The sequence below is a fragment of the Perissodus microlepis genome, chromosome 18 (assembly GCF_051167445.1).
Source record: "Perissodus microlepis isolate ML-2025 ecotype Zambia chromosome 18, ASM5116744v1, whole genome shotgun sequence".
In the NCBI taxonomy this organism is placed as follows: Eukaryota; Metazoa; Chordata; class Actinopteri; order Cichliformes; family Cichlidae; genus Perissodus; species Perissodus microlepis.
In genome coordinates this window covers 30,528,206-30,545,473 of record NC_140478.1, presented here as the reverse complement: position 1 = coordinate 30,545,473, position 17,268 = coordinate 30,528,206, and the positions used below count along the sequence as shown (strand labels likewise).

The 17,268-nt window shown below is 42.5% G+C and overlaps 1 protein-coding gene across 1 annotated transcript in view; it reads left to right on the top strand.

Annotated features, from left to right (window-relative positions):
• myo10 (myosin X) overlaps nt 1-16,797 on the top strand; it is a 125,572-nt gene extending 108,775 nt beyond the window's left edge. The window contains exons 22-41 of the mRNA XM_084913742.1: nt 2,059-2,165; nt 2,267-2,485; nt 3,699-3,738; nt 4,141-5,100; nt 5,422-5,542; nt 5,752-5,995; nt 6,246-6,341; nt 8,597-8,690; nt 9,610-9,665; nt 10,063-10,205; nt 10,595-10,786; nt 10,870-11,027; nt 11,144-11,267; nt 11,418-11,715; nt 11,797-12,004; nt 12,680-12,816; nt 12,898-13,018; nt 13,172-13,648; nt 13,858-14,049; nt 14,153-16,797. Of these exons, the coding sequence (XP_084769868.1) occupies nt 2,059-2,165; nt 2,267-2,485; nt 3,699-3,738; nt 4,141-5,100; nt 5,422-5,542; nt 5,752-5,995; nt 6,246-6,341; nt 8,597-8,690; nt 9,610-9,665; nt 10,063-10,205; nt 10,595-10,786; nt 10,870-11,027; nt 11,144-11,267; nt 11,418-11,715; nt 11,797-12,004; nt 12,680-12,816; nt 12,898-13,018; nt 13,172-13,648; nt 13,858-14,049; nt 14,153-14,254 (4,089 nt within the window). The 3' untranslated portion in view covers nt 14,255-16,797. The remainder of the gene's footprint in view (nt 1-2,058; nt 2,166-2,266; nt 2,486-3,698; nt 3,739-4,140; nt 5,101-5,421; nt 5,543-5,751; nt 5,996-6,245; nt 6,342-8,596; nt 8,691-9,609; nt 9,666-10,062; nt 10,206-10,594; nt 10,787-10,869; nt 11,028-11,143; nt 11,268-11,417; nt 11,716-11,796; nt 12,005-12,679; nt 12,817-12,897; nt 13,019-13,171; nt 13,649-13,857; nt 14,050-14,152) is intronic.
• The last annotated feature ends 471 nt before the right edge of the window (nt 16,798-17,268 follow it).

The following is a 17,268-nucleotide window of genomic DNA, read 5'->3' as shown; positions in this document are numbered from 1 at the left end:
CCCTGGTGAATCTTTGGATAGCCCATAAAGTAATCTACAAAAGTTGACGACACCATAACCAACATTCGTGCTTTGGCATGGTGATTTATGTGTTAATTACCACTTAGTTGTGTTCCGGTATTTTATATGCGGTGCAGATGACGATAGAAACAAATGAAATGCTGCGACTTTTTCCCTCCAGGATTGCCACTTTTTGTTCTTTGTTCTTTTTTTTGCTTTTCCATCCATCCAGTTATTCCACTTCTCTGTGCATTTCCTCACAACCAGTTTTGCTCTAGGAGTCTGATGACATATGCAAGTCCTTATATTCAGGCGATTACTTTTATTCTCTTGCTGATGAATTCAAAAATTGTTCCAAAACAGTAGCCAGAAATGGATATAAGGAAATCGACAGTACTGAGTATAGTTGCAGGCTGTACTGACGCAACATGTAGTTACATTTCTAGGGATGTGCACATAAAGTTATGGCGTAAGGTTTCAGAGGGGTCCACAGTTGTACCTACCTCCTGTTTGGTCAGGTTTATCCCTTAGTTTATGGTTGTTAATGCTCACCAGTGTTATAAAATGAGAGGATAAGGTTGGGATGTGTTCAGAAGTTGCTCTTTCTGCCATGTAGCACTCAGCAGGAGACTTAACTTTAGTTACTTGCACTTCTTCTTCTTTCAGCTGTTCCCTTATTAGCAAGGGTTCCAACAACAGTCCACATCTTTGAGCTGGGATATTTTCATAGATATGCATCTTTTATGTGTTCTGTTAATATATAAATGTATTACTTAAAATACTCTCATTTAGGCAAGAGTGCCACCTGGGTGCAAGAGGCAGCATGCTGTTAATGAGCCCATTTTTCTGTTATTTTTAGATGAGTAAATGTACTTGTTGGTACTCTTATTTTGCTATGAATATTTTTTACATATCACATAAATATTAATCTGGTTCCAATCTGCTTCGATACTTAAAATTTTGTCTCTGGGGCTTTTCCAGCCTGAAAACTGAATTCCTGGAGAGACACCAGTGGTTTGTGTGCTTGTCTTTGTATTGCATGTGCACGTGTTCGGCATGTAATGGATGTTTCCCTGTTAATTAACCTGCTCATAAGTGACATCCACATCACCCTGACAAGTTTACATTTCCCCCCAAAAATCTCATTAGTGCCTCACTGCTGAGGATCCAACACTGTCACTCAGCCAACACACACACACCATATCAACAGGCAGTGTGTACTCCTGTACCCCCGTAGCACCGTGATATTTCCCCACCGTCACAGTCGCCTGAGACTGCGTCCCATATCTCATTTTCCCCCTCCCTAATCGGATTAACCCCCGGCGGCCCTCGCTGGGCCCAGTTTCTCTCTCAATGGACGACAGCTTGGTTCCTGGAGCAGGCAGCTGCACTAAGTGCCCGTAAGATCGGTCTTTTCATGGAGAGATGTAGCTGAAATCACTCGCTGCAGTAATCTGCAGTCTCTAGTAGCAGGAACAAAGGGAGAGGAGGATCTGGGTTTGATTTATGTCGGCCGCTTTGTTTGGCTCTGTTGTTCTTCTGTGAGCGACTGTCTGTTAAATGGTAATGTTATAGAAAAAGAAACAGCCTGCCTCTTTTTAATTCTGTTCACTTGTAAATCTTTTATTCATCAAGTGTGGGTAATACAGCGTAACTAATGGACAAACTATGTTAAGCTGCTGGGACTTGAACATTCTGTGGCTATTAGAGATGGGGCATTTTAATGTGACTTTTGCAAATGTGCACCTTCATATTCTCACAAATATGCATTTTTCCCTCTGAATATTAGCACTTCCTTGAACTATTTTACCCCAAAATTGTTTTGGTGTTGCACACTGTAAATATGACACGTTTAAACTCTGCTGTGTATTATGCAAACATGTCATGAGATGTTCTTTAACTCTTAAAGGTCAACGTAAACATGATTTTACCTGAAAAGTAAAACAAAATTAGAAGAGAAAGAAATGAGGAGCAGTTACATTATTGATTTTTCCCTTACTTCCCTTCAGTAACAATGATAAAATAACACTTTTTTTGTCTCTTTATCCTATCTATCAGGTCTTCCTTCGGGAGTCTCTGGAGCATCGCCTGGAGAAGCAGAGGGAGGTGGAGGTGCTGAAAGCAGCCATGATCATTCAGGCCTATGTCACAGGCTACATGGCCAGGTACAAACAATGAATAAAAACATCATAAACCTCAATAGAATCAGTTTTAATCTTCATTGAAACCAAAATGCTCAATAACCCGGTCCTTGTCCTCCAAACAGGAAGCAGTACAAGAAGCTGCTGCGGTGTATTGTGGTCATCCAGAAGAACTACCGGGCTTTCTACTGGAGGAGGAAGTTCTTGCTCCTCCGCTGGGCAGCGCTCACCTTCCAGAAGTGTCTGCGAGGGCAGCTGGCTCGTCGGACCTACAGCCGGATGCTGGAGGAGAGGAGGAAGAAGGAGGAGGAAGAGCGCCGCAGGTGGATGGAGGAGATGGAGAGGTGGGCTACTCAGTTTATTCACCGTGTAGTACTGTAGCTACAGCCAAATGAAAAGTTATTGTGCAAAAAGAAAGTAGGTTTTTGCAAATGACAGTTTTTTTTTTGTTTGTTTTTTAAATTAAAAGAAAAAAAAGAAATGAGAGAGAAATCTGGACTGGAAAGTGTGTTTGAAAAATGTGTGCCCACTATGTTCTTCTGGCACTGGTTTATTTCAGTCAGTTAGTGAGGAATTAACACAAGTCCATCATCTGGGCTGTATTCAGGACTTTCAAATATGATCATGAGTAGTTAAGGAGTATAAATCCCCTGCTTCCATTATTTCAAATGACATAAAAATACTACACATATATAATAAAAATGTTCCTAATGCCAGTGTATAATACTGGAGGAGAAACTGAGCATAGCTTTAGTTCTGGCAGACAACTAATTGATTCTCAGCTGCAGTCATCAGATGAGTGGATCTCATCAGCAGCTAATTTACAAAGCTTATGTAGGACATGCTATTTAAGTAGCTTAGCTTGGCTACAGCTGCTGTGCATCTGCAAGCTGCTTTGCAACCACCTGAGCTCCTCTTTTAGAGACCACCTCACTGAATGAATCTCACATTTGTTTTCACTGATGCTGGCTTTTTTCTGCAATGGGGGGTCATGCTGCTGCTCCCCATCTTATGCTCACTACATATGCATGTGTAAGGACAACAATATAAATTGCTACAGATGTACGCAGTGCTCTTATGACGGTAGTCATTCTGACGATTCATGGACGGGAGATGTCATCAGGCTTAAAAAACAGCATGTAATTTGTCTGTAAGAATAGAATGTAAATCCCTCAAATCCCACAATCAAGACTGAGTCATGACCTCCATATCCTCAGTGGTGCCTTTGACCTTGAAGGGGCCACAGCTCAGTTTATACTGCAGATTGATTGCTTTATAATCACTGCTGTCACAATTTAGTAGTGAACCATTGAGTTTGTATAAACATCCTTATTGGAATATATCTGTAGCTTGCATTATGTTTTCCAAAAAAGGTTTCACAGTGTGGTGCAACATTTGTATTTTTGTTGTTTCGATAGATGGTGAACTGCATACTAAATGGGTTTCTGATATTTTAATCTCACAGTGAGACAGGAAATGCAGTTACTCTGGTTTTGGTACATCGTATCTCCTACTGCGTGTTCGTTCAGCTGATGTCTGTGTGTTTGTGCCCTGCAGGGAGAGACAGAGGCTGGAGGCCGAGAGACTCACCAGAGAGGTATGATAAAACTGATTTAAGTGGAAAACGGTGTATAACTTTTTTCGGCTGACTGTTTCCTGAGCAGCCCACTCTCTACAGCCATATCTGATTGGTAAAGAACACAGAGAACACAATTATGTTTTCTATTATGTTACACAGGCTTCTGCTTATTGTAGCAGGCTTCAGTTTATTGTACTGGGCAGTGAAAAAACACACTGCCCAGTACAATAAACAGCTTGTATCCTCTCAGGTATTTGTCGTGTATAATTTGCTTATAAAAGTTGGCCCTCTCTCAGTAAACTAAGATTACTTCAGTGTTTGGTTTCTGTTAATCAACTTTTTTTGGGTATTTTGTATAAATTAATGTTGATATCTTGGGGGGAAAAAGTTATGACTGCAGTCTCGTGTTTGTGGTTTCAGGCTGAGGAAGCCAGAACACTGGAGGAGCTGCGTCGTGCTGAGGAGCTGGCCTCTCTGGTTTTGGCAGAGTCTCAAAATGCAGCAGCAGCTGCAGCATCACCAGACGCCCTGGAGGAGCTGGAGTCAGCAGAAACCTTTGTGGAGGCATCGGCAGAGGAAGAGGAGGCAATACGTCCGCACGAGGCATCACAAGTGGAGGAAATTCTTCGACTAGAGCGGGAGATCCAGGTGCTGCAGAGACAGAAGGAGCGCCAGGAGCTCTCTTTGACTGAAGCCTCGCTGAACCGCCTGCAGTGGCTTCGCGATCAGGAACTCCGGCGGCTGGAGGATGAAGCCTGTAAGGCAGCGCAGCAGTTCCTGGACTCCCTGAACTTTGATGAGATTGACGAGTGTGTGAGGAACATTGAGAGCTCCTTGGGCGTGGGTGAAGAAGATGAGAAGAAGGAGGATGACCAGAGGAGGGGTAACGAGGAAGAAGAGGTTGATGAAGGGTTCGGTGCTGATGATGATGCCTTCAAAGACTCACCAAACCCAAGCGAGCACGGCCACTCGGACGGCCAGCGGACGAGCGGTATCCGAACGAGCGATGACTCGTCCGAAGAAGACCCGTACGCCAACGATGCTGTGATTCCGTCACTGCCACCGACCACTGTGCTTCACCACTCTTTGCCAGCGATGCCTTTGGCCTGCCATAGCGCATCATCCAGCGGGGATTCGGCTTACTGCCACCCCCAGGCTTCATCTGAGGCTCAATCTGACGAGCTGGTAGACCTGATACCTCCAGATGAGGATTCGGACTACGATCAGGATGACTACGATGAAGGTGCCATCGTGTCTAGTGGCAGCATGGCTTTCTCCAACCCTCACAGTGGACAGTGGTCTCCGGATTACCGCGGATCTGTTGGCACCTACAACAGCTCAGGGGCTTACCGCTTTAGCTCAGAGGGGGCTCAGTCCTCGGTAAGCTGAATGCTTGTTTAACTTCTGTTTTCAATTACAGGGAGAACATTTCATGCCAGATTTTCTACTAAAACTTAGCTGCTCTAACTCCAAAGTAATGTAGTCTTTGAAGTTAGCAAAAAAAAAAACGCAGGCTTCAAAAAAGGATCCAGTGAGAGAGATCAATTAAATGCCATGACTTTAGCCATTTTACAACTCACAGGTGCAAAGAGCACCACATTGTACCTTTCCCTGTTATTATAAAACATTTTGTTGAAATAATATGCAAACTAAGGTCTTGCATGTCTTGTTTAATTTCAAATTTTTGTTGATTTGCTCCAGTTTGAGGACAGCGAGGACGACTTTGAGAGGTTCGACACAGACGATGAGTTGTCTTATCGCCGGGACTCTGTCTACAGCTGTGTCACGCTGCCGTACTTCCACAGCTTCCTCTACATCAAAGGTTATTATTTTCTTATAGAACATACTCTTCTTTTAATAAACCCCAACAGGTGACAGTTAAGTGCATCATCTATATGGCTTTAGGCCTTATTTTGGTGAAAAAGCATTGTACTTTCTGTGTTACCTTCTAAGAGACAAAGAGCAAGATTCTCCCCTCCAGGTGACGTAATGATGGTGGAGCATTTGAAATCTCATATTTTTCTTCTCTAGGTGGTCTGATGAACACGTGGAAGCGGCGTTGGTGTGTTCTGAAGGACGAGACTTTCCTGTGGTTCAGAACTAAGCAGGAGGCTCTGAAGCAGGGCTGGCTGCACAAGAAGGGCGGGGGCTCGTCCACGCTCTCCCGACGCAACTGGAAGCGGCGCTGGTTCGTGCTGCGTCAGAGCAAACTCATGTACTTTGAGAACGACGGAGAGGAGAAGATGAAGGGGGTGCTGGACATGCACAACGCCAAGTAAGGACAAGAGAACATAACTTTGAGGGTTGTTGTTTTTGCATGACGATACACTTTCATTTACAGTAACAACAGAAAAGCTGTCAGTTAATCATTTACATGTAAAATATTCAAGAGATATATGGTTGTGTTATTGAAGAGAGATAAAAAGTCAGACCTCTGAAGGATTCATGGTGAAATGGTTATGGAAGGAGCTTTTGTATATTCAGGGAACCTCAGTCATTATTTTTCCTTTTTTTTTGACCTGTAGAGAAATTATTGATAACACCGGTAAGGAGAATGGAATCGACATAGTGATGCCAGAGAGAACTTATCACCTGATTGCCGAGTCTGCTGAGGATGCAAGGTGAGCTGTGTGTTTGTCTTTGATGTATTGTACTTATCTTTTCACAATAACCAAAGAAATGAATTGTGATTTGATCTGTAAAGGACCTTTCATGCAAGCATGGAGTCAAAATGACTGAAATAACAAGTAAAAACTAGAATTCAGTAGTAAGTTAGTTTCAGTGACACCACTAACTTCGATTGCCTGGTCTATTTAATTACACTGTCAGAATTAATTACATGGTCTTGTCCATTAATAGAAATATGCATTATATGAGTAGAAATATCTCAGAGTCATTTTTCAGAATAAAAGTGCAATGATTCAAAATGTCTTCAACTATTTAAAGGTTTAGCTTCTTTTGAGGAGTATCTTTAGCAACCTCTAACAGCTAACGGTAGCTATGTGTTAATAACCTACTCAAGTCTTGGCCTTATAGGCTTAGAGAATAGCTTGTGACCCGCTGATAACCAAGAGTCGTGCGGTATTCTACAGCTGGCTAATGAGTGGTTGCTGAAGGTTGTTGGTAGCTGATAGCATTAAATAGTAGCAAAGAGGGATACGGTGTGACACCAAAAACCTCCTTACGATTGCTTTGGTCAATGGCAGGTTGTCGCGGTCCCCCGTCGTTTGCATAGAAGATGCCGAGTTGCCTGTACACACGTGCAAACTTTTCACCAAGAGGTAGTGAAACTGAAAAATGCAAGGCTTACTGGATATGGAAAACATTTGCCTTACATGTTGATTGCAGCAGTAAGTCAAACGTTGGAGGAAAGCCTTCTCTTTATCTGGTTTACTTCACACTTTTTGAAAAGTGTTTGCAAGCTGGTTTCTTCCATACAAAGCATTGATGGCTGCATCATTTTGGTAGAAACCAAGTCACAGCAACACTCGCTTTGTGACCGATTCCACCCTGCAACCGCCAAAAACCATGACCAGCTTTTCATGGAAACCTCAGCTCTCTACTGTTATTCATCATTTCTAGTACCTGCTAGCAAGTACAATTGACAAGAAGGCATCTTTACACATTACAGGGTAAATGGAGCCACGCACCGTTTCTCTCTGGCGGGCAGGATTTAAACGTGCTCTATAATCTTTTTCATATAAGGACAGTAGTGATTATTAGTCACATCGTTATTACACTCCTAATGCTCCCATTTGTTTCTTCTCTCCTGATCCTATTATTTCCTCAACTGGCATGAACCTGCTCACAGTCTGTCGAAAACTGTATAATAAACAGGAGGTATTGTTGCTATAGGTCAATGTGACGGTTGCCTCTGGCAACACATTGATTTCCTCTCAGACAGTCTACTTCCGCTGTGGCTCAAAAGGGCAACAAGCACTCTGTCTGTCTGAATCTGGGACATAATTATGTTTGCTCTGTCACATTGTGGGGATTTGACCTCCTTTAAGGGAGAAAAATACAAAAGGACAAATCTTAGTTTGAGGTCACAGGACATGAATGCTAGTTAATGCAATGTACTCTGAAGTGATGAAAACATGGCTGTTGGTGTGTGATAGGAGCAGGTTTGTAAAACCAGACGCTCTCTCAGTGCGAGCCAACATCAGCTCCATGTGTCTGAGACACAATCAGACTGAACCCAGAATTGTTTTGGATTTTACACACATATAAAACTTATAGATGTACAATTTATATTAAAAGGTACACACATGCAGGTTCACACTAATAATTGCATTCATGATAAAAGTATGGCTAAAAATTTCCTTTCATTTTATTTTTCATTTTTAGTTGTTCTCACTTTGAAGTAGTTTAGTGTTGAGTAAGATTCAGTTTCAAATGAATTTTTGGACGTAGGAGGAGCCGAGATGCTTGTGTCTAACTGACTGGCCTGTATGGTTATATGTCCACTGTTAAAGCTGATTACTGTTTATTCCATGGTGATGATGATGATGTCACCCTTTGACCGGCTGCCCTCTGGTCGGTGCCTCAGATCAATCAGGTCCCACACATCCAGACTCACAAACAGTTTCTTCCCCTGGACCATTTGGACTGCTAACAAACACTATCCCCACGCCCCAGCCCTGCCCACCCAACTCGCCAAACTGAGCCATGGCCTGAGTAACCCTCATCACTCAGGTCATTTACACACGGAGTCTATTCAGTTGGTTGTTTTTTTTTTTTGCATTAGAAATATATTCTATATTTTTCTTGATTATATATTTTTCACCTGTTTGCTATTTATTTCTGCTGTCTACTATTTATGTTGTGTCCTGACAATAAAGGGCTATTCTATTCTCTATGATCTCTTTGTTTACAGTCAGTGGTTCAGCGTGCTGAGTCAGGTCCACGGCTCCACAGAGCAGGAGATCAGAGAAATGCACGATGAGCAGGCCAATCCCCAGAATGCTGTGGTGAGTACTGTGAGGAAACAAAGCACTCTGGGAGATGGAGTTCTAATAACATTTCTGAAGCTTTATATATGCTGAGCTTTGTGTTTATAGAAACATTGTCTTCAAAATGCGGCTGTTTAATGTCGTCCTAACAGCAGAATGTTCGGCACTTTGCTTTAACAGATTTCCATAACACAAACGTTCTTCACGCACCGAGGAGAGGACGTTAGCCTTTAATATATGTTCCTCCATTTCCTTATTCATGCCTCACCTCTTAGTAGCATTTTTGCCTCTTTTAAATTCCAGCTGCAATAAAAACATAGTTAATATATGCATGTATAGGTCTGGGTTTCCCCACAATGGATAGCAATGGCCATTTAATAAATAATAAGAGATACTGTGTACTTTATGACAAGAGATGACATGGTAATAATCAGCTGCCTCTCCAGTCAGCTCTCAAGACAAACTGGTTAGACTGGAAGTTCTCAGCAGATTTCCAGAGCAGAACAAGCTCCAAGTTGAGCTGCAGGCAAAGGCTGTGGAGTTGGAGTTTGTCTGCTGGTGTGACAAGAAGCTCACAGAAAAGCAGCTGAATTATACTGAGGATGGCACCTGCTGGAAAAACTGAAAATTAGGAAAAAAAAAAAACCCAAAATCTGTCACTGACCCTTTCATTCAGCATTCATGCTACCCTAACCCCAACCCTCTTTTGTTCTCCTCTTTAAATTTTACATTTTGTTGGAATGCTTTGTTTTGAAGTAACAGGACACAGATGTGCTGAAAATGCCACGTGCTTTTTCAGTGTTGCACCTGTGAGTGAAGGCCTTGCTGCTTGTGTGTGAGATAATTGGTTTCCACGGTGCAGCGAAGGTCAAACTCATTATCCACACCCTGAAAACTGTTTGTGAACCTCCCTCCATCTCTCTGTGTGTCTCCTCAGGGAACGCTGGATGTGGGGATGATCGATTCAGTGTGTGCTTCAGATAATCCAGAGAGGTGAGGACCTACATCAAACCATCAAACATCACATCATATATATATGGATTTTCTTTGACAAAGACTAAAGCAAAGAAACCAGAAGGTGTCGGAAAAAAGCCATCAGAGTGAAGCCCGTTTGGTTTCAGCACCTCAGCAGCTGCATTTCTTCACATGGGGAACATTTTAGATCAGCACATTCTGGTCCTGTATTTGTTCTGTTGTGTTCTAACCTATATGTGACAAATATATAATTCATGCTATTTTATGTCAGTAGCTTTAATTCTTCTTAGTCGTCTGGTTCAAAATTAAAAGTTTAGTTCATATCTCTTAATCCAAGAAGTGCACCCAAGAGCTAATACGGTGTTAGACTATTGATCTCCTTTCTGTCGTCTTATTAATTTCTGAACTGCGACAGGCCGAACTCCTTCGTCATGATCACTGCGAACCGAGTGCTGCACTGCAATGCTGACACGCCTGAGGAGATGCACCACTGGATCACTCTGCTGCAGCGCTCCAAAGGAGACACCCGAGTCGATGGACAGGAGTTCATCATCCGAGGTGACAAATGATTCGTTTATCGTGGCCGTTTTTCCTTTTTTAATTTGTGTTTAAAATTTTTAACTACAGGTTAAAAGTTACAGGTTAGGAAATCAGATTTTAAATAAAAGAATATTTAAAGTTTCCCCTGTCATATCTACAGCTCCAGTGGTGGGTGCTCATATAAATGTTATATTTCAAGTAATCAAATCTGTATATGTAGAAGCTGTAAGGCAAAAGCTTCAAACGCTCAGTTTTAAGCCGGTTTGATTTTCTCTGTTATTAAAGAAAACTGTAATAAAGCTCTTTCACAGACAATAAGCTTGACTTTTCTGCATTTTTTATAGTTTTGAAAAGTTCAGAGGAAACCAGAGAATACAAAAAGTTATTTAATAATTATTTCCCACCAGGCTGGCTGCACAAAGAGATGAAGAACAGCACCAAAGCTTCACTGAAGCTGAAGAAGCGCTGGTTCCTGCTTACCCACAATTCCCTGGACTACTATAAGAGCTCAGAGCGTAATGCCCTCAAGCTGGGAACGCTGGTGCTGAACAGCCTCTGCTCAGTGGTTCAGCCAGATGAGAAGGTCTTCAAAGAGACTGGTAAGAGAAGAAAATGGCAAGAACTGCCAACTCATTCTCTACCCTGTAGCTTCAATTTCTCTCCGCCCCTCTTGTCGTGTCAGGATACTGGAACGTGATCGTGTACGGCCGTAAACACTCGTACCGCCTCTACTGCAAGCTGCTGACTGAAGCCACACGCTGGGCCAACTCCGTCCAAAATGTCATAGATACCAAAGCTCCCATCGACACACCCACCCAGCAGCTCATCCAGGACATCAAGGTAGGAAACTCTGAAAGTGCAAAAATGGATGTCAGTGGTCATTTTAATTCTTTCCTTCCAGTAAAGCCTCAGATAATCAGCACTGCACTAAACCCAAGCTCCTCTTCTCTTTGCAGGAGAACTGTCTGAACTTGGAGGTCGTTGAGCAGATCTACAAGAGGAACCCGATCCTTCGCTACAGTCATCACCCTCTGCATTCCCCACTGCTGCCACTGCCCTACGGGGACATTCATCTCACCAGTGAGTACCACTGAGACAGAATAGGATTAAATTTGGGATTGACAATCTAACTTAATACTAATGTCTTTAACATATCTAATTTTTACCATTTTAGTTAAGATATTAATGTACCATATGTACTGATATAATCACAACTTCTTCCCTGCTCAGCTCCAAGAAGCAGAAGCTACACAACCCTGCAGGATGAAGCCCTCAAGATGTTCAGCTCGCTGCAGCATCTGGAGGGCGTGGCTGACCCCGTGCCCATCATTCAGGGCATCCTGCAGACGGGCCAGGAGCTCAAACCACTGCGAGATGAGCTCTACTGCCAGCTCATCAAGCAGACCACACGGCCACCACAGCCCGGCAGCCCTGGGAACCTGTGCAACTGGAAGATCCTCGCCTGCATGTCCTGCACATTCGTCCCGACAAGGAGCATCCTTAGATACCTCAAGTTCCACCTGAAGAGGTGAGCACTAGGGTGCCACATGTTTATAGATAAATTACTTTTATTCTCTCAAGCTGACCATTTCCAAATTGCTCTCTGCAGGACTCGCGAGCTGTTTCCCGGCTCTGAGATGGATCGTTATGCTGCCTTCGCCGCTGATTCATTGAGGAAGACTCGAGCCAGAGAGAACGTGCCGTCTCAGGAGGAGATCCGCTGCATCGTGGCCCGACAGGACATGAGCACCACCGTTCACTGCCACGGAGGAGGGTCCTGCAAGATAACCATCAACTCGCACACCACCGCAGGAGAGGTAGGTTTGTGGAAAACGGGGTTATGTGCCAAAGCATACAAATAAATAGTGTACTTTTTACTCAGCTCTAGTTTTAATGATTTAAGCACAATATAAAAGATATGTTTGTACCAACAGAACAACCCAACAGTAAATACAGAGCTGAAATGATTGTCAATCATCTATTTTAATTGAAAATGAATTGACAGCTGTTTTAAAAATGACTTTGTATTGTAACAGCCTGAGCTTCTTATCTTCTTCTTTTCTGTTTTTTTCCTTACAATTTTCCTTATTTGTTATTCAATAACAATTATTAATTAATAATAATAATTAACAATTAATTAATTCATCAGTTACAGCAATAAAATCCTGCTTTTATTCAGCTCTTTTGGCCTAGAGCCTGTGTAAGCATCCAGGCTTAAATGCTCATACACTGACATGCTTGCTGGAATTTATTATTTTCTGATGCTGCAGAAAATATCAGAATCTGGATAATATGATGAGCTAAGACCCTGTTAAAAGGACATTTTAAATATTTTATAGTTATAGAAATTGTACTTTCCACCTTTATTGAATGGCAGTCCCAAATGTCTAGAATTTAGACAAGAATTCATGCTTTTTGTCTTTTTTTTAATCTCATCTACAGTTTTAAAACCAGTTGCATGTGTCGCTGTTGTGTCTCATCGTGTGTGTCAGGTGGTGGAGAAACTGATCCGCGGTCTGGCCATGGAGGACAGCAGGAATATGTTTGCCCTGTTTGAACACAACGACACCACAGAGAAAGCCATCGAGAGCCGCACTGTGGTGGCTGACGTGCTCGCCAAGTTTGAAAAGTAAGCCCCACCATGTTTGATTCTGAAGAAAATGTTTTTGTCTTCTGGCCAATGCTAACATAATCACTCTGTGGTCTGCAGGCTTTCAGCAAGCCCAGACGAAGGCAGCACTGGATGGAAGTTTTACTTCAAACTCTACTGCTTCTTAGACACGGACAACGTTCCCAAAGACAGCGTGGAGTTTGCTTTTATGTTCGAACAGGTCAGACTCGTGGCTCATTGTCTGGGGATGGGACTAGGAGACTTTTGTAGCTGATTCTGACTGAACTTGGAAAGATTTTTTGTGGAAATTAAAAAAGAAAAAATGCTTAGATCTTATAGTTTTAACTATAATTTTCTCTGTGTTCCCTCAAAGGCCCATGAAGCTGTGATTCGTGGTCAATATCCGGCCCCTGAGGAGACTCTTCAGTTTCTGGCTGCTCTGAGACTTCAGTACCTTCTGGGTGATCACAACTCCCAGTCCACCATCCCTGAAATGTCCCAGGTGTTCCCCATGTCTCGACTGCGGGCCCGGGTGCAGAACTCGGCCAAGACATTCGCTCCGGGGACCGGCTCGGTGGCCGACCGCTCAGGCACGGCGGAGAGGAAACGCTCAAGTTTCCTGGAGGGGACACTGAGGCGGAGTTTCAGGAGCAGCTCGCTGAGTCGGCAGAAGCTTGAAGAGGAGAACAGCCTGGAGGCCTGGATGAGGGAGGAGGCGGCAGCCGTGAGAACCAGCGTGATGGACAAGTGGAAGAAACTGCTGGGGATGAACCAGGAACAGGCAATGGTCAAATACATGGTGCTGGTGAAGGAGTGGCAGGGATACGGATCCACTTTGTTCAACGTCGAGGTGAGAAGAGAAATCACTTTTCTGTTTAAGCAAAAACTTTGTTCTCCATGATAAAGGATGGTTATGTTCCCATAAAGACAGCTACACAGCCATAGGTGGGAAACATGGGATTGTTTGGTTGGTTTAAAGTCATCTATTGCCAGTTCTAAACAAAACTGATCTTAGAGGGAATGATAGGAGATTTTGATGTTCCATGCTTGCTGTTTCAGTGTCGGGATGGCATGTTCCCCTCCGAGCTCTGGTTGGGTGTGAGCCGGGAGGCCATATCAGTGTACAAGCGAGGGGAGCCGTGGCCTCTGGAGGTGTTCCCGTATGAACAGATACTCTCTTTCGGAGCTCCGTTATCCAACACCTACAAAATCACTGTGGAAGGCCGAGAGCTGGTGTTTGAAACCCAAATGGTGTGTATATCCTCACTCAGTCATAACTCCTGGTCTCCCCATAATTTCAATGCAGGTCATTAAATACAACACCAACATTTACTCCTCCTCCTCTCCTCTGCAGGTGATGGACATCGCCAAGCTGATGAAGGCCTACATCAGCATGATCGTCAAGAAGCGCTACAGCAACTGTCAGTCCGTCAGCAGCCACTGTAGCACCTGGTGAACTCCGCCCTTTCACCCTCTGCCTCGCAGCCACATGCAGGAGTGCAGCCAGGGGGCCGAGCGTGGCCGGTGCCGGCCATGCATGGACGCCCATCCTCTGCACTCTGGAGAGAGCAGCTCGTACATTTCATGTCAGACTGACTCTGAATGCTGGAGAAAAAAAAAGTTTAAAAAAAACAACATGCTCTTAATGTAAACAAGCTCAACTTATCTTGACCTGGTTACTTTTGGAAACAGTACACATCCACTCCTTATTCATCACGATAAAATGTAGGCACAGGGCTGTGGATAGTTCTGTAGCAAACATGGTGGAAAGTTATCCATAAAACTCAAGAAAACAGAATGAAGTCCAAAAGTTGACTGAGAAAGCAACATGAGAATGCTTCTTGTTATCTAAATCAACAGATATTTGATAACGAGCAGGGACCAGACTTTAAAAGACTCAAACTGCTGACAGCTTCTAATTGGTTTCCCTCAAAGCCTGCTAGCTGTCAGTGTTATTTTATTTTTTATTTAAGATCCTTTAGGGCTTAAGATCAATTGCTCCTATAAATTCCACAAGTTAATTACTACTTTTTTTTCAGAAAGTGATAAAATGCTTGAAGGACTATCATCCTTGTCACATTCCACCTCTGTTCAGCCAACATAATATGAAGTTTTTGTTTTGAAGTTGTGTACAATCTTCACTTTCTTAAATAAGCTAACAAATGCACATTTTTGCCCCACATTAAAGTAAGGGGGTTCTAGTTAAGCTTCCTAAACTGACTAGAGAAAACAGAACAAAGGATCAGTTTAATCTGTTAATCCCAAGGCGTACAAAGTGTACCATGACAGACGTTCACCCCCAGACTCTGATTACAAACCACAGTCTCTTAGACCAAAGAAAACTAGGTGGTGGTTAAACACAATCATATTTTTATATTAGTCTTCATGAAGTCAGATGCAGCTTCTAAAAGGTGGATGTGTCTTGTTTTGAAAAGAAACAGTTAATTTTCTGTCTGATGGTGAACCTCTGTGGCCCTACAGGGACTGTTTTTGCAGAAGGGGTCGATTTCTCACAGAGGTTGGTAAGCGTGTGTGTGTGTGTGTCTGTGTGCGAGGAAATATGTTATTAGAAAAAAAGAAGAGTGTCTACAGGCTGTCCGAATGTATAAAAAAATTAAAGGCAAAGAAGACGGAGGAAAAACAACTACAGCCTACAAGCCTTTTCCTCTGCTTTGAGAAACTCTGGGACTTGACCTTTTCCTGTTCACTGTAAATAAGATGCAACTGTACCTTTACGTTTGTGACTGATTGTTTTGCTTATGATACAAAGTGCCTGTTCCAACTGAAGCAGGATGATATCTAATCAGATTGAGCCTTTATTGGTGCCACACTCGTTCCTGTGTAGCCAGAATCTGAAAGGTGCTCCCACACACATTTCCCTTTAACTGCCAATGTATTTGTGCACTGCAAACTCTGACCAGCAATGGACGTCATTCAAGGGTTTTTAAATCTGTCAGTAGTGAGAAATGAAATGAATTGAGGCGTAAATTGTTTATAATATTAAAGATACTGATGTGAGGCAGCAGCCTGGATCATTGACTAATTGAACGTTTGCAAATGTACCCGAGTACGTCAGTCTTACTGACAATGTTGCGTTGACAATATTGGATATATACATGCAGTTGTTTTTATCTTTTTCTCCAAACATTTTTTCTTTCTTTCTTTTTTTTTTGCTGTTGGGAAAGAAAAAAAGCTATGTATAATAAAATATTTGCAGATGGGCAATTTGACGTCAGACAATCTTTTACGTCTCTTTCTGATCCATGTTGACATCTGCTGGCAACAAATGTGAACTGCAACACCGTCTTTCCCCTTAGAACAACCTGAACTTAAAATGTAAATTGGTTTTTTAAGGGGTTTTTGGGGGGTAGAAAAGAGGAAATTTTGGAATACATTTTTTTAAAACGTGAAATAAGAAGATGTAGATATTTTTTCTGTCTGCTGCCTGTCTACAAAAAGCACTTACAAATTCAAAAAAGCTATTACATGATATGTCTATTACATAATAGACATTATAAGAATTAATCATTGTATTTCAGTGTAATCTGTCACGATTTAGCTTGAATGGCTTGTTCAGTTGGACTGTTTGCAGTGTAACATTCCTAAAAATGTTTCACTGGACCTCCGCGGGCGGCAGATCCATCCAAAGATGCGTGTGCAGGTTTCCTCCACAGTGCCTTGTTGTATATGATGTACACTTTTTGTTTTTTTTTTCCATGTGTGGGTTCTTTTTTTGGTATATGTGCAATGTTATATATACTTTAATCATGTGGCTGTACATTTTATATTGTAAGTCTTTGCCTTCTATTTTTTTTCTCCTGAATCCTGATCAGATGGCAGTTTTCCCAAGCTAACAAATCTTGTATTTTTCTCTAAACAACTATCTGACCGTGGATCTTTGACACAATGTTTTGGGGGGGATTTTTCCTCCTAGCTGTAATTAGTGTTATGTGCTGAACTGATGAATCTAACAATAAATCGTTACACTTTTGGTCTCAAGTGACTGTTTCGTTTTTCCTGATTATTAAAAAAAGGTTTAGTTTAAGAAAGTTAATGTGACAACCAATGGCTAAAGCTGCTGGACACACATCCAAGAACCTAAAAAAAAGGCCACAAACAAATACACCTCACCAACAGCAGCTACTTTTTTTCCTTTCTACTTATCACCATGTATATATCTCACATCCTCTAGTTGATCTCAAGGGTACTTCACTTCAGTAACCAGTCAGGTCATTTCCTCTTACACTCAACTTCCACCACCTTGGTTCCTAATCTTGGTTGGGGGTGATGACAACATCTCCCCCCTGACCTGTGGTCCTGGCTCCCCTTTGCCGTAGCATGTGTGTTGTACCTTGTCCATCTCTAGCTGTGAGAGCCAAATGTTGAATCGAACTTGCGACTTCTACTCCAAAGGCGTGTAGTCTTACCACTACGCTAGCTCGCTGCTAGCTCGCTATATATGTATGTATC